General features: G+C 42.7%; 1 protein-coding gene across 2 annotated transcripts in view; it reads right to left on the bottom strand.

Annotated features, from left to right (window-relative positions):
• The window catches only part of ATP13A3 (ATPase 13A3), a 56,084-nt gene extending 42,979 nt beyond the window's left edge, over positions 1 to 13,105 (bottom strand). Inside the window, exons 1-2 of one of the 2 annotated variants that reach the window (XM_054639088.2) lie at positions 12,881 to 13,105; positions 11,696 to 11,749 (exon numbers count right to left, since the gene is read on the bottom strand). In XM_054639088.2, coding sequence (XP_054495063.2) covers positions 11,696 to 11,733 — 38 coding nt within the window. In that variant the 5' untranslated portion in view covers positions 11,734 to 11,749; positions 12,881 to 13,105. The remainder of the gene's footprint in view (positions 1 to 11,695; positions 11,750 to 12,880) is intronic. The other variant, XM_077183990.1, reaches the window with a different exon arrangement.
• Positions 13,106 to 13,378: the final 273 nt, after the last annotated feature.

The raw sequence follows: 13,378 nt of genomic DNA, 5'->3' as shown, positions 1-13,378 counted from the left end.
GTATTTGAATATATCTGTATTTTTACAAGCATGTGGTTTACAAACACAAGAGATGCTCAGCTTGAGAGGCAGCCTCACAGAAGAAATGCACCCTACAGAAATGGGAGCTGATGCATTTACAGCTCTCCAGTACCTTGCAGCTGAACCCTTAAATGCTAACTTATTCACATAATGCACAACAGATGCTCGGGTAAGACACACAAACTAAAATAACTGAAGATCAAAAATCCTTCAACTGCATTTTGAAAGGAGTTAAGGTTATAATTTGTACTACAAACAAAGCTTAACACTTTAGTCAACTAACCAAGCTCTAACAATAAGAATGACATAATAGTTTAATGAATACATGGAAATTTTACAAGTACACGAGCTAAATTTTAACAAAGCCCTCCACTCAATACCTATTTTATCACTTCCCATCTTAGGCTTTCTGTTATAATACAAGCTTTTGTTTCTGTGTTTAGGCCTAAGGAAGACCATTGTATCCAACAATCACCAAACCAAAATTGTATTTACATTTGTAGAGTGTATTCTTTGTAAAGTATACTTTTTGCAGGCTGTAAGAGCAATTGCAATGTTTATAGTAGAGTACAGGCTACATTAAGGAAAGATAATTCTACATCTAACAATAAACTCAGTATGTCAATTCATCATGATAACGAAGTACTATAGCCAATACTACACTCAAAACTTACTTTCTAACTGGTCTTCAGATCATTATTTTCAGATCACTTAGAAATTTGTTATTAATATAGCAGCAATGAAGAAGTTGAAGATATGTTGGAAGAGAATTTAGGAAAGCTGTTGGTCATCTCAAGGACAATTAGTCAAGCATTTTACCACCTAACCTTCCCACCATCTCATTTATCTTACTTCAAGCAGCAGCTATTCACATTAATGAAAATTTTCAACTGGAAACCAAGCACCAAAACTCACAATCACCCAAAGCTTGTTTCCCACTCTCAGGCTCGCAGAAACAGAGTCTTTACCCATTTCTTTTCAGATTTCTGGGTCTCTTACCTAACTGACATGAGAGAAAGAAGACCTGTCCCACAGTCAGGGAATCCAACAAAGCATGCATTTATTTTGGATGCTTATTAGTTCTTTTGTCTCTTGGAAGAGTATACCAGACATTTGGGTTAGAATTCACAGACTATGTTTTGTTTGTTCTTGGAAGAGAAAGTTAAACTGTTCCAAATACCTTGGGTAAGGCATGGCGCCATAACACCCAGCATGAGCTCTGCACAGCTGAGTACTGAGGCTGCTTCCAAAGAAATGGTTTTTTCTCACATGAGGTGTGAACTTTACTCAGCCCTTCTATGTGATTAAATAACCAAGACTATTCTGGTTAGATAATGGGGATGGCAAAGATGCCCCATCCCAGCACCAAGAGACCCACAGCCATTCCAGTGGAGAACTGGGAGTCTGAAGACCCAGACCCAGCAACAATGGGTCCTTTCAAGGAAGCATTTCCCCTTAGGGGCTGTGCCAAGAGCCCAACCTTTCCTGTGTGGCTGCCGCCTTATTGTGCAATGTAGAGTATCTGCTTCCTGGGATATATTTGCTTTTGTAGTATGGATGCTCAATAAAAGGAGGCAATGACTTTTTTTCCTCTTCCTCTTAAATTCTTGGAAAATATTTTTGAGGTTAACATAAGAACATTTGAATCAAATTTCCCTTCGTCTGCAAGGAGATCATCAAGCACAACCAGACTAATCACAAAAGATGAACTTGCCTCTGAAGTTTAGACATTTAACTTTTGCTTCCTCAGAAGCACATATAGTGGCATACAGCTACAACTACAGCAGTCACACTCATCATAAGCAAGCAACTGGCTTTCACATCTTCCTTTCCCATCCTAATTATGACTTCACTGCTTTCAGCAAAGCATTCTCAGACAAAGCAACAGTATTTCTTCAGTTTCCTGAACTCAAAATGCAAAACTTAGATATTCTAAAGTTCAACCATGTAACTACTAAAAGTACAGAACACAAGAATATATTCCTGAATAAGATTGTACTAATTACACACCAAATTGTACTAATTTCTAAAAATGTATTCTGTAAGAAAATGTATACATTAAACCAGTGGGTTCTACTGTTTACTGAAAGCACAATTTTTTAAACTAGTCATAATAAATTGACGCAAAGTTTGAATGTACCACAGTGTATGTGATACATTCACTTAACTTAAATCAGAAACACTTCAAGGAAAAAGCTCTTGTCTGCAAACTTGTCAATCAATAGAAATACTGTGCATCACAGATACTGTTAAAACTCTAAATATCATATACCAACACTAAATATTAATGTTAAAAGACTGTATAGATTCAATTTAAGATATTACATATGACAAATTATTTGTTTTGATCTCAAATTACAGTAACTGAAATAATTAACACAAAAATCTGAAAATGAGTTCCATCCCAAGACTGAACTGCTGTACAGGACAATTTTTTATGCACAGGAATTTATAGAACCTGACCGCTTAACTCCTGAAATTGATTAATTTACACTCAGAACTACAGCAAGATGAAAAAATCAAGGGGGAAAAGTTGCACACTCTACTTCCACGAAAAGAAGTTTGACAAAGACAAGAAGAGAACAGACATACAGGACTGTAACATTTACCTCCCTGCCTGTAACTTAAACCCTGGCCCACATCCACCTAGCTACTATGTCCCAGTCATTCAGAACAGCCCTACAAACCCAGAAGAGCTTCAGAGATTTAGTAAACAGTTGTATTTCAGAGAAGGACTTCTACAATCCATGAAATTAAATTAACTCCCCACATCCTACTACAATACATTTCATCACTGCCTTAAATAGCTCTGTTTAAATGACACTATTCAGGGCTTCTGTGCCCCTTGGGAACGACTTCCACACCATCAGCAGTGGGAGACATCTCCTGTATAATGGAAACAGACTGCAAAAATCTGACAAGGGATATCCCTTCAACTGCTGCAATCTTCTCAGTCCTAATGACCATCAGCAAAGGTCTTGAATCTTACTTCTACCACAAGTAATAGCTTTTGCTATCAGTCCATTTATAGTTAACTTTTATCCTGCACACTTACCTTAAAGGAGAAATTCTGCTTTAACATATCTTGTCTAGAGCAACATTTTTATCTCTGTTTGAAATACCTTTTTTAGAACTCTTCTTTCTTTCCTAGCTATAAAAATTGTTATAACAGTATTAAGAGGTGTAACTGTATCCATCTTCTCCTCCCTGAGGAGGAAAGTTTCCTTAAAAGCAAGACTGAAATGCTTCGAGTAAGTGAAGTGTATCAAGGAGTGCTTTTTCCTCAAGCACTGACCTCTCTAACTGAAATATCACCACTGTCTAGCCATATATTCAGAAGTAGCCTCTTCCCAGACAGCTCTAGTCCAGATGCTCGACCCAGCTTTCCCCCTTCAGCCTTGCTTTTTCATAAATGTTAGGTGAAAACAGAGGTCAGCTTCCTCAAGTACCACTGAGGACTGCCACCATTTCACTTATACTAAATGCCCCAGTAGCTTTAACTTCATACTCTTTGTATCAGTGGCATGGAAGAACAGAAAGGCTAATAGAGCAACAAAACAATGGTCCAGAAAGGTCAGATCAAATGTGCATTTCCCCTGCAGTCAAGGAGACAGCACAGAGAGAGTCACATAATGATGCTCCCCAGTGCACAATCTCCAGTCCCAGGGACTTGCAGTTCAAGAGTCTCAAGAGCCAAATACCCTATCACCTTATTTATTACTAACTGGATTTTTCCTGGGGTTTTAAAAATTATTTTGTGGCACATTTTAAGCTTGCCATCATCCTGCAAAGAATTCCTGAATTCACAGAGGATTCATTTTGCCCTTATTCTAACCCTCAATCTATTAGCTCTATGAACATGCACTCTGGATTCTCCTTGCCTACAGCATTCAGAAAGGCAAACTGCCAAACAACTACTTCATCTGAATATAAGCAAAATAATCAAAAATGTTTGAAAAAGACTGAAGCTCTGAACATACCTCCTTTCTATGGGGCATTAAGAAAGGAATCAACCACCAGTTACTATGTTTTTACTATCTTTCAAGCTGATGTTATATACTACCTGTATATACTACCTGTATATACTACCTGTATATACTACCACACTTTTGAAATTGAAAAACACTAACCTAGCTAAAATCAAAATTAGTAACCAAAGAATGAGGATGTTCTCTGATAGAGAGACACACAGATATAAAATACACTCTTCAGGAATCCAGCAAAGGTAAGATGTCAGGATAGAGCAAAACACTACACAGATGATTCACCATAATATACTGCCCATCAAACCTAGCAAACTGTCTGCACTATAGCACAATGTCTGCACTACCAAAAATTAGCCTCCAAAATAAATGAGCTTTACAAAAGGTGAACTACTTCCATTAAGCTAGGCCAACAAAAAGTATTTTCTGAGAGTGCACACCAAAATATTCTCAACCCAATACATTCTTCTGTTGACAGTACCTCATCAACCAGCAACACTGACTTGACTACAAGGCTGCATGAGTTCTGCCACCACACCCACCAATGGTACATACAAGTGTTATCAGATTTCAGCCACACAGACAATTCTGGCATTTAAGATACTGTTTCTTCACAGACATTTATGCCAGCAGAGGATGACAGCAAGCAGGAAACTGAGACTATACATTTGTTCCAAATGCAAGGTGCAGACTGCACTAATTCAAAATACTCTGCTCTGAAACCAGAGCCAAGGACTTCCATGACCTGTTCCAGCAATGGACTTATGTGGAACAGCATCTCCATCAGAGACAGCCACTACTAAACACACCAGACAGTCAGTACTGAAATGACCACAGCATAAGAACTGGGGTTACAAATGCTACCAGCACAGCAGTACCAGCTTAAGGCATAGAAGTCCTCCACAATACATGCTCAGAATGCAATCATGCCAACAGTCTCCCTTCTTAAAAAACCTGTCTCTGGGGAAGGGATTTTGCTGGGTAATGGAAAGGGTGGCAGAAGGAAGGGTGCTATAAGAACAAATCCATCTGCACACTACTGAGTAAGGACTTTGTCAGGCTGACAAGACCCTAAGTTATTTTCCATTGTGCTCTCACCCTACAAAAGGCATGCAATTTGTGTGGTGAAATTTGTGTGTTCTTATTTTTGCCTGTTCATTACTGAAGTTATTACTGCTGGAGAAGACAAATTCATAAACAAATGCAAATCATATTGCTATCAAAAATTAAAATTTGTAGATGAATTAAGGAAAATTAAGAAGTTAGGAGCACAAGTAGACTTTTGACCAACTTAGACTGCACAACAATGGTTTTCCAAGTGCTCGAGTTCACTCAGACACATTACATCTGCCTCTTCCCCAGACACATGCCCTTCACCACAGGTTGATCTACCCAAGCAGTTGAAGGCCAGCACAACAGTACAACTGTAACACAGCAGAAGCTGTGTTTCATCCATACACTGCTGGCATTTAAAGTCTGGCTGTCTGAATTGGACTCAACACCATTACCCCCAACACAAGTCTTCAGTATTGCCAATATTAAGGCTCAGTAGGCTGCCTCTAGCAATAAAGCAGGGCTATGACGCAGGAAAATAATGTCAGGACCCTCTCTCAAAGCACTACTTAAGGTTTTGAGGTCCTCACTAGATGGATGAACTGAAGATAGGGTTAATCTAAAGAATGCACTCTGCAAGACTGCACATTTAACAGCCCTTTTATGTTTCCATTTGAATTACCAGTTGGTCTGAAAAGAACTTTTTCCTGGCTTGTCAGATCTGGAGTACTGCTCTAGTGACAGAGGCACCACTTTCAGACAGCAGCACCCTCAGCCAAAGGCCACTCAAGCCAGTGGAACAACCCTTTGAATTCACTGGACGTTGGATCCAGCTTTCACAACTTGGTGACAACAGCAGATAATGTTAAGAACCTTCCATGCCTGTATGATAAAAATAGATCCCTGTTTGAGAAACAAAGGTAAGAAAAACTACCCCCACCCCAGAGAAAAAAATCTCTAGCCAACAGTAATAGGACTTTTCAGGAAATTAACCTGTACCCAAAAGTTAAACAGTTCAGTAAATATTACAGGGTAAAGGTAAAGTCAGGCAGGTAATGCAACTCAACTGTACAATCTCCCCACCAGAGGCCAACCATTATCCCTGTCATTGACCTTTCAGCTACTGCTATCTGCTGCTGCACTAAATGCAGCCTCCAGAAAATAAGCTCTTGCTATTGTTGATGTGAAACACCATAGCAGATCTTAAGGGCAGAGGTCATGAGGGTAACTGTACTTTTCTTCAATGATTTGGAGACATGATATGGCAGCAAAATGCAGAGGATTAATTGAAGTGTTTTCACACATTGCAGTTACATTACAAATCGATTGCTGAAATAGAAGGATGAGCTGGATCCTTTGTTTTGCCACGCAGTCTACTGCAGACAATCAAAAGCAATGATAACAGTGCATAAAAACAATGATATATAAAATAGCATGGCTATACTCACAGCTGGACCTTCCACTTTGCCATGAGTCCATCACAGTGAGGATCCCTGCAGTGGCAAATATACCACAGTATGGGAACTGCAAAGAGATCCTCAAAGCCAAAGGTGGACCTTTTAACTATGGATAACAAACATCATAAAATTATCACCTGAAGACAAAGCAGTAATCTGAAAGCTACCAAGACTACTAAAATGAATGTAAATTCATCAGTGCTCTGCTAGGTTTAACTCACACAGACATTGCTAACATGCAGTACCTCCACCATGGAGGTTTAGAACACCCTGACAGCACAAGAAACCTCACTCCATTCACAGGAGGCAGCATCCAAGGGAAGAAAGTAATCCCAAACACTGTGTATTTCCAAACCAATACAAGCACCACAGCTCTAACCATCTGAACTTGTACAAGATCTACACCCACATGATATGACCAAGAGATTGACAAAAAGAATCCTGTCTATTTCTCCCTCACTGGCTCAAACACAACATCAACCAAAACTAGAATCTTACAAAATGGGACATTTTGTAAAGGGACATTAATTGTGAGTTTAGTCTATTCTTCAACCTAAACCATATACCACTCCTTCTAAACACACAAACTTGTTCTTCATGGCCACAAGGAAAGACTTCTTAAAGTTCTACGTTAACTGTGAGAAATGTTGAAAACTTAATTGGTGTTTTCTGCAACAAAAGTTAATCCCACTTCAATGTGCCCATCATGGCCACTGAAAATAGCATTCCCTTCTTACAAATCTTTTAAATACTTGAAATCTCTTACATTCCCCCTAAACTCCTCATCTCTTGCCAAAATAACTTGGATTTTCTTCCACATTTATGAAGTTGTTTCCTCGAACTCTGATTACTCTCATTTCTCTACTCTGAACTCCTTCCAAGTGGTCCAAATTCTTCTTGAATCTTGGCACCCAAAACTGATGCTGTCTGCACAGACTGTACATCAACAGCAAATAAAGCCAATGGATTCAAACTTTATGTCTCTCAGACAATACTTCTGTTTGAACATCCCAGTAAGATATTTGCCTTTTCTGCAAAACAGCATGACACTGACTCATGTTCAACTTGTGATCCAGTACACCCCCAGGTCCTTTTTCTAGTAGCTAACCAGTTATTCTTCACCCTGCATTTCAACAGCTGGCAATTCCTGCCTAAGTGCAGTACCTGCATTTGAACAACTGAATGTTGTGTGATTTTTTCACGTTATTTTGAACTCTCATCATGTCCTACAACACAGTCCCTGTGAATTTAATAAGCACATTTAATCAGCCAGCTGACTAATATTTTCATTAAAGGCCAGGACCCAGGACAGAATCCTTCAACATAACTTCTCAATTTAACACCAAATTGCTAATTACAGTTCTTCAGATAGGATCATCTACCCCCAGATCATGCCTCCATTTACTTATGAGGCCATTAAAATGAGGAACAACCTTTTTAAATCAATCAATTCAGGAGACTAAACCTCCACTGCTTCTGCTATAGCCACTGAGCCTTCTGCTCTGCAGTTAAAAGGTATCAAGACTTCAGACACAATTACTTTTCCCACAAATCAGTTCATGCTGCTGTATCTTCCAAGCACTTGAAAACAGAATGTTTGCTCATTAATCTCAACTGATGGAAAAAACTGGGACAAACTGAACTGTCAGGCTGTAACTCATCTTCCTCAGCTCTTCTCCTTTGTAACTGTCTGAAGACTCATCCTGTGCCAACCTTCTAGTACTTCTGAGTAGTTCCAGATAATATTTTTGAGCAGTTTTAAGAATTGTACAGTGAAACTTATCAGGGCCAGTTGATACAGAAACATCTAGTGGAAGTATGCTGTAGTGTAAAATATTACCTTGTCACAAATATTCACAAGATTAAGCACCTGCATGACACTATGTGAAAGACAAGCAAAATAGGCACTAAACCATTCAGATGTTCTGCACCTCCTGCAGACTGTGCTCTCCCCACCAAATCAAGTGAGCATTTCCCAATCTTACTAAGATACTTTTACAGGTAGCTTGAGACTTTTACGTCTCTTGCTACTTGCCATTCCATTTGCACTGTCAGCCTTTGTGATATCTGCCCCTACTTGTCTTTTTCACATGTTCTTCACAATGTGAGTCAATTTCACATTCTATAGATATTTTCTTCTTGCATCCCAAGCCAGTTAAGCTGCTCTTACTCCTGTTTCTCAAAACCCTTCTCATTACACTGTTCTCCTATCCTTTAAAAGAATCAGCTGTGATTTCACAGCCATTGCCATTTATCACCTTTCATTTTGACATCTTCTAGCTAGAATAAAACCTGAAGGAGCTGCCATTTTTGTTACTGCATGTAGCCTCTAAACTGAAAATATCACTGCCATCTAACTTTGCTAAAGGTCAAAAAAAGAGAGTTGTGTATTTTGATTTTGAAGGATGATCTTTTAGTCTTAAATGCCACATAAAAAATCTCAAGCCAACTAAAAAGTAATGGACTTGCCACCAGTTCTACTACCACATCCAAAGAGCTGTTTTAAGATGAACAATGCAATAACACAATTCTAATAAAGTAGAACCATTTAAAAAGGGGCTAAATTCTTTCAAATGAAAAACACACAATGAAAAAATGAAAATCCCAACCCCTGCACAGCACTCCATGAAGATGGTGCAGAAATGATACATTTTAGAAAAGGAGCTGCAAGACACAGAACTTCAGCTTTCTGTGCAGATCACATCCATAGCTCCTGAACAGAAATTGTGAACACCCATCCTTTTTATTTAAGCCTGCTTTTCAGCTACCAAAAATTAAAGTTTACAGTCTTATTTCAATCAGGAATAAAAGGTGTCAGACTTGGAGCTATAATACAGCTACAGTTTACTACAAAATGAACTTTTGTTCTCTGCTATGCAGATTATTTAACAAAGGAAGCAGCTTTTTTATGAATGAAAACTATTTTTAGCTCATTGTGTAACAGTGAAAGGGAAACATTTTAGCATTACTGTTATTTAAAACACTTTTTTCAATGTTTTCTTGTAAAATTAGGATTGTTGAACTAGGATTTGTCTTGTATGAACTTTCTCATGCTAATCGAAACCATATCCAAGCACTAGTCAGAACATTGGGAGGTTTTTCACCACTGAAAGCCCACAAAAACTACTCATCTGCACAACAACACCACTCCAGACCCAAAGCAGGTTTGACCATAGTACATACCATGCTGTGGAGACCAGTAATCCCTGCCCAAAAAAACCTGCACTTAAATACAAGGTGTGTTCTCCAAGGCAATTCTTGCAGACATTCAAGAGATGAGCCTGAACAGGAATGCCAGAACATTTATGTTCACATTACATTGATAAGGTTTGGGCACTGAGTAAATTAAATCTAAGGAAACCCCTTTTTTCTAATTTCCAGAACTCAGGAGTTTTAGAAGATTTAACTAAAGGACTTTGTTTCACAAGGCAATAAAGGAATGACACATCTTCTCTCCATGCCAGCTGCCATCAGGTTCTGTCCTGGGGTGACTTTATGATGCTGGCATCCATCCTCTGTCTACCACACAGAGGGTAAATAAGGAAGGTGCTACAACCATGCTCCCTGCTCTGCAGTTGAAGATGCCTGGGCACAGCACTCAATAGAGACATTTATCACAACAGAAGTAATAATTTCTACACCAGACCTGGGACAAGCTAAGTCAAAGTAATCCCCTGCTGCAGATTTCTGTTGTTTACAGAAATAAAGCAAATGTTATCTGAATGTTTCCAGGAAAACAAGGGTGCAATGGTCAAAAAGCTTGATGAAAACCTGACCTTTCCATGTCAGCTCCCAGCTCTAGTACAGATTTCCTCTATGACCTGGACACTCCACTTGGACCTGGCTTTAACAATATAAAGGTATTTTACTTCCACAGAATAAATGGAATTTGTCTTCATCCCACAGAAAATCAATGTCCTGTTGGCTGTTTTCTACTCCACACAGAAAACAATAGGACAGTCCTCAAGGCAAATGAGAAAATATAATCTTAGGGTTCCATGTCAATACAGAAATATTTCCTTCTTTTTAAATAATTGATTAGGAACACAGCAAAACAGCTTGTCTGATGTGCCATGCCTGTCACATGGCAGAGGAGCAGAAGAGGACTGAATCACAAAGTTTCTCAATCACTCAGACTTCATGATGCAACTTCCCTTCCTGCTAGGCAGCCCCCAGGCTCCCTTGGAGGCACTGCAGCTTCCTGACCAGGCAGTTAGGGATGAATTAGTGCCTACCAATGCCATGAGGTCCTCCACAGACTAGCAACAAATGAAAAACAAATACAGGAACAGATGCCTGATCCTAGAAGACAACTAACAAAAAATTAAGTGGGGAGAGCAAAACAAGCTCAAAGTCTAGACAGCACTACAGGAAGACAGAAACAGAGCTTGGAACAGCCCCACTGCTCCCGGGAGCTATTTGGGAAAGCAGCAGCTGCTGCCCAGCAGCTCTGCTGGAGTCTGCAGAACTGCTCAGACCCCCTTCACTGCTTGCACCTCCTTGTGTCACAGACAGTCAGCCTTGGCCAAAACCAGTTAACAAATAGATCTCTCTTGCTCATTTTCTGAAGCACTTTAAAAACTGATAACCTTGGAGCACATCAGTTTTTCACAGCTGACCTAGGTGTTCACACTGGAACACTCCATGTAGCCAGAAGCCAGTGTTCTTTCCCACAGGTGACTACACCAACAAGAGATGGCATTTTTGTTTCACTACATCATGTTAATGATATGCTTCTTAGAAGTCAGGAGGGTTAGATCAGTACCAATCAATTTCCAACTCAATTGTACAGTTCAAAGTTTACACAGCATATTTTCTTTAAACTTTGTGAAATTGTACTTGTAATTAACCAGAAAATGCAGCTAACAAAAGCAGCAGTATGCAGCCATCAGTGTCATGCCAAATACCAGGACAAACATTTCCTCAGTATAGGTGTAATAAAGATACACTGCTGTCACTCATGACACTGATACAGGGACATTAAGTTTATGAGGACCACACTTACAGAGTAAGGACCACAACAGAGTAAATTTAAATAATGCCAAAAAAAACTGTTTCTCACAAGATCAAGAAAATCAATATTCTACAGGATGTAATGGTGTTGTACAAAATGTGAAGAAAGGGTAAAAGTAGGAATTCTTTCAAACATGATGGAACTGATGGCTGAAAAATATTGCTAACCTGTCTGAAGAGCCAGTGTGCGGACAAATCTCATACATACAACAGCTGAGTCACCTACAACAAAAAAAAAAGAGTAATGAATAGGCTAAATGAAACATAATCTTGATTGCCCCTGCTAACACCATACAATTGCAGTGAGTGCAAACTGCAAAGAAAACACATTAACGAATTCTATCTCAGCAACCTCAGAGGAGGAAGCAGCCAGCCAGCGTGGCCAGAAAACCATCAGCACTCATGTTAGAACAGTTGAGAGTTAACATCTCCCACTGCTGGAGGCTATGCTATCTCAGCTTCCTGAAGGGCTCCAAAAGTCTCTTCCAACTAGAGCACCTGAAGGGATACACTGATCCCAGCAGGCAAGCCAGAGCCTGATGGCAGCAGCAAGCTTTCAGAGCCAGTACTGTCGATACTCAAGTTTATCTTCACCTTCAGCAGCAATGCTGTGAAGGTTCTCAGTGTTTAATTCACCTAGCAGCTGTTTATCCCTGCACAGGCATAAACAGGCCTCCCCTTAGGGATGACGCAGTGGCCGTCAGAGGTGCTCGCAGTGCGAGATCCCCGGCTCCATGGCTCAGCTGAGGGAAACGTGCTCTGGAACCTTTGTCAGCAGCAGCAGCAGCAGCTGCAGCTGCAGCATGCACTGACTCATGTGCTGAAAAAAGGATGAGACGCACTAAGTCCTCATCTCGGGCTGCGAAAGTTTCTCTTTGGCACACGACCAGCAGCACTCGCCACCGACCCCGCCACTGCAGAACGCGCTGACGTGTGCCCCGGCGGCGGAACGCGCGCTCTTCGGGAACCGGGGCCGCCGGCAGAACCGCGGGCCGGGCTGAGAGGGCAGAGGGAGCGGCACGGGAGGGCTGCCCGAGGGGCCCCGACAGCCCGGGCTGGCCCCTGGATAAGGCGGGGGGCGGCCTGGCCTCCGGGCCGGCGCCGCACGTGTCCGGACACCGGCGGCCGCCACACGCCGGGCACCGCGCTCCCGGCCACGCGCGCCCCGGCCCCGGGCCCCGCTCCACGGCACCGGCCCCGCCACAACCCCCGCGCCCGCGCCGGGCCGCCCCGTGGGGGCTGCCGCGGGCGGAGCAGCGGCCGGCGCGGCTGAAGGGCGCTGCGGGCGGCCGTGCCGCGCCCGGCGCGGCGGAGATTGCGGGCGCCACTGGAGGCCCGCGGACCCTCCCTCACCTGCCGGGCCGTGCCGTGCCGTGCCGTGCCCGCGGTCCCACGGCCCCACTCACCGGCGGCCTCAGCGCAGCCCCATCGCCGGCGGGGCGGGCGCGGGACCGGCGCGGGACCGGCGCTCCCCCCCCCACCCCGCCCGCCGCGCGCGGCTGCCTCGCGAGGCGCGAGCGGATCGGCCGCCAACCGGCTGCACGCGCCGACCGCGCTGAGCGGGGCGGGGCGGGGCGGGCGCGGAAGTGACGGCGGCGCGGCACGCGCCAGCGCCGCTCGGCGCCGGAAGAGAGGGTGCCGCGCGGGCCGGGGGGCGGGGCCTGGGGGCGGGGCTTCGGTGAGAGGGGCGGGGCAGGGGGCGGGGCAAGGGAGCACGTGGGGAGACGGGTGGGGGGACATGGATGTGGGGGCCATGGATATGGGGGGACATGGCTGTGCAGGGCTCTGTGGGGCAGGACAAGGGGTCCCCTTGGGACAGGGGTGGCAGTGAGGGCTGGTGCTGCCCCTAAA

This window comes from Agelaius phoeniceus, chromosome 10 (assembly GCF_051311805.1).
Source record: "Agelaius phoeniceus isolate bAgePho1 chromosome 10, bAgePho1.hap1, whole genome shotgun sequence".
In the NCBI taxonomy this organism is placed as follows: domain Eukaryota; kingdom Metazoa; phylum Chordata; class Aves; order Passeriformes; family Icteridae; genus Agelaius; species Agelaius phoeniceus.
This window is presented reverse-complemented; position numbering and strand designations above follow the sequence as displayed.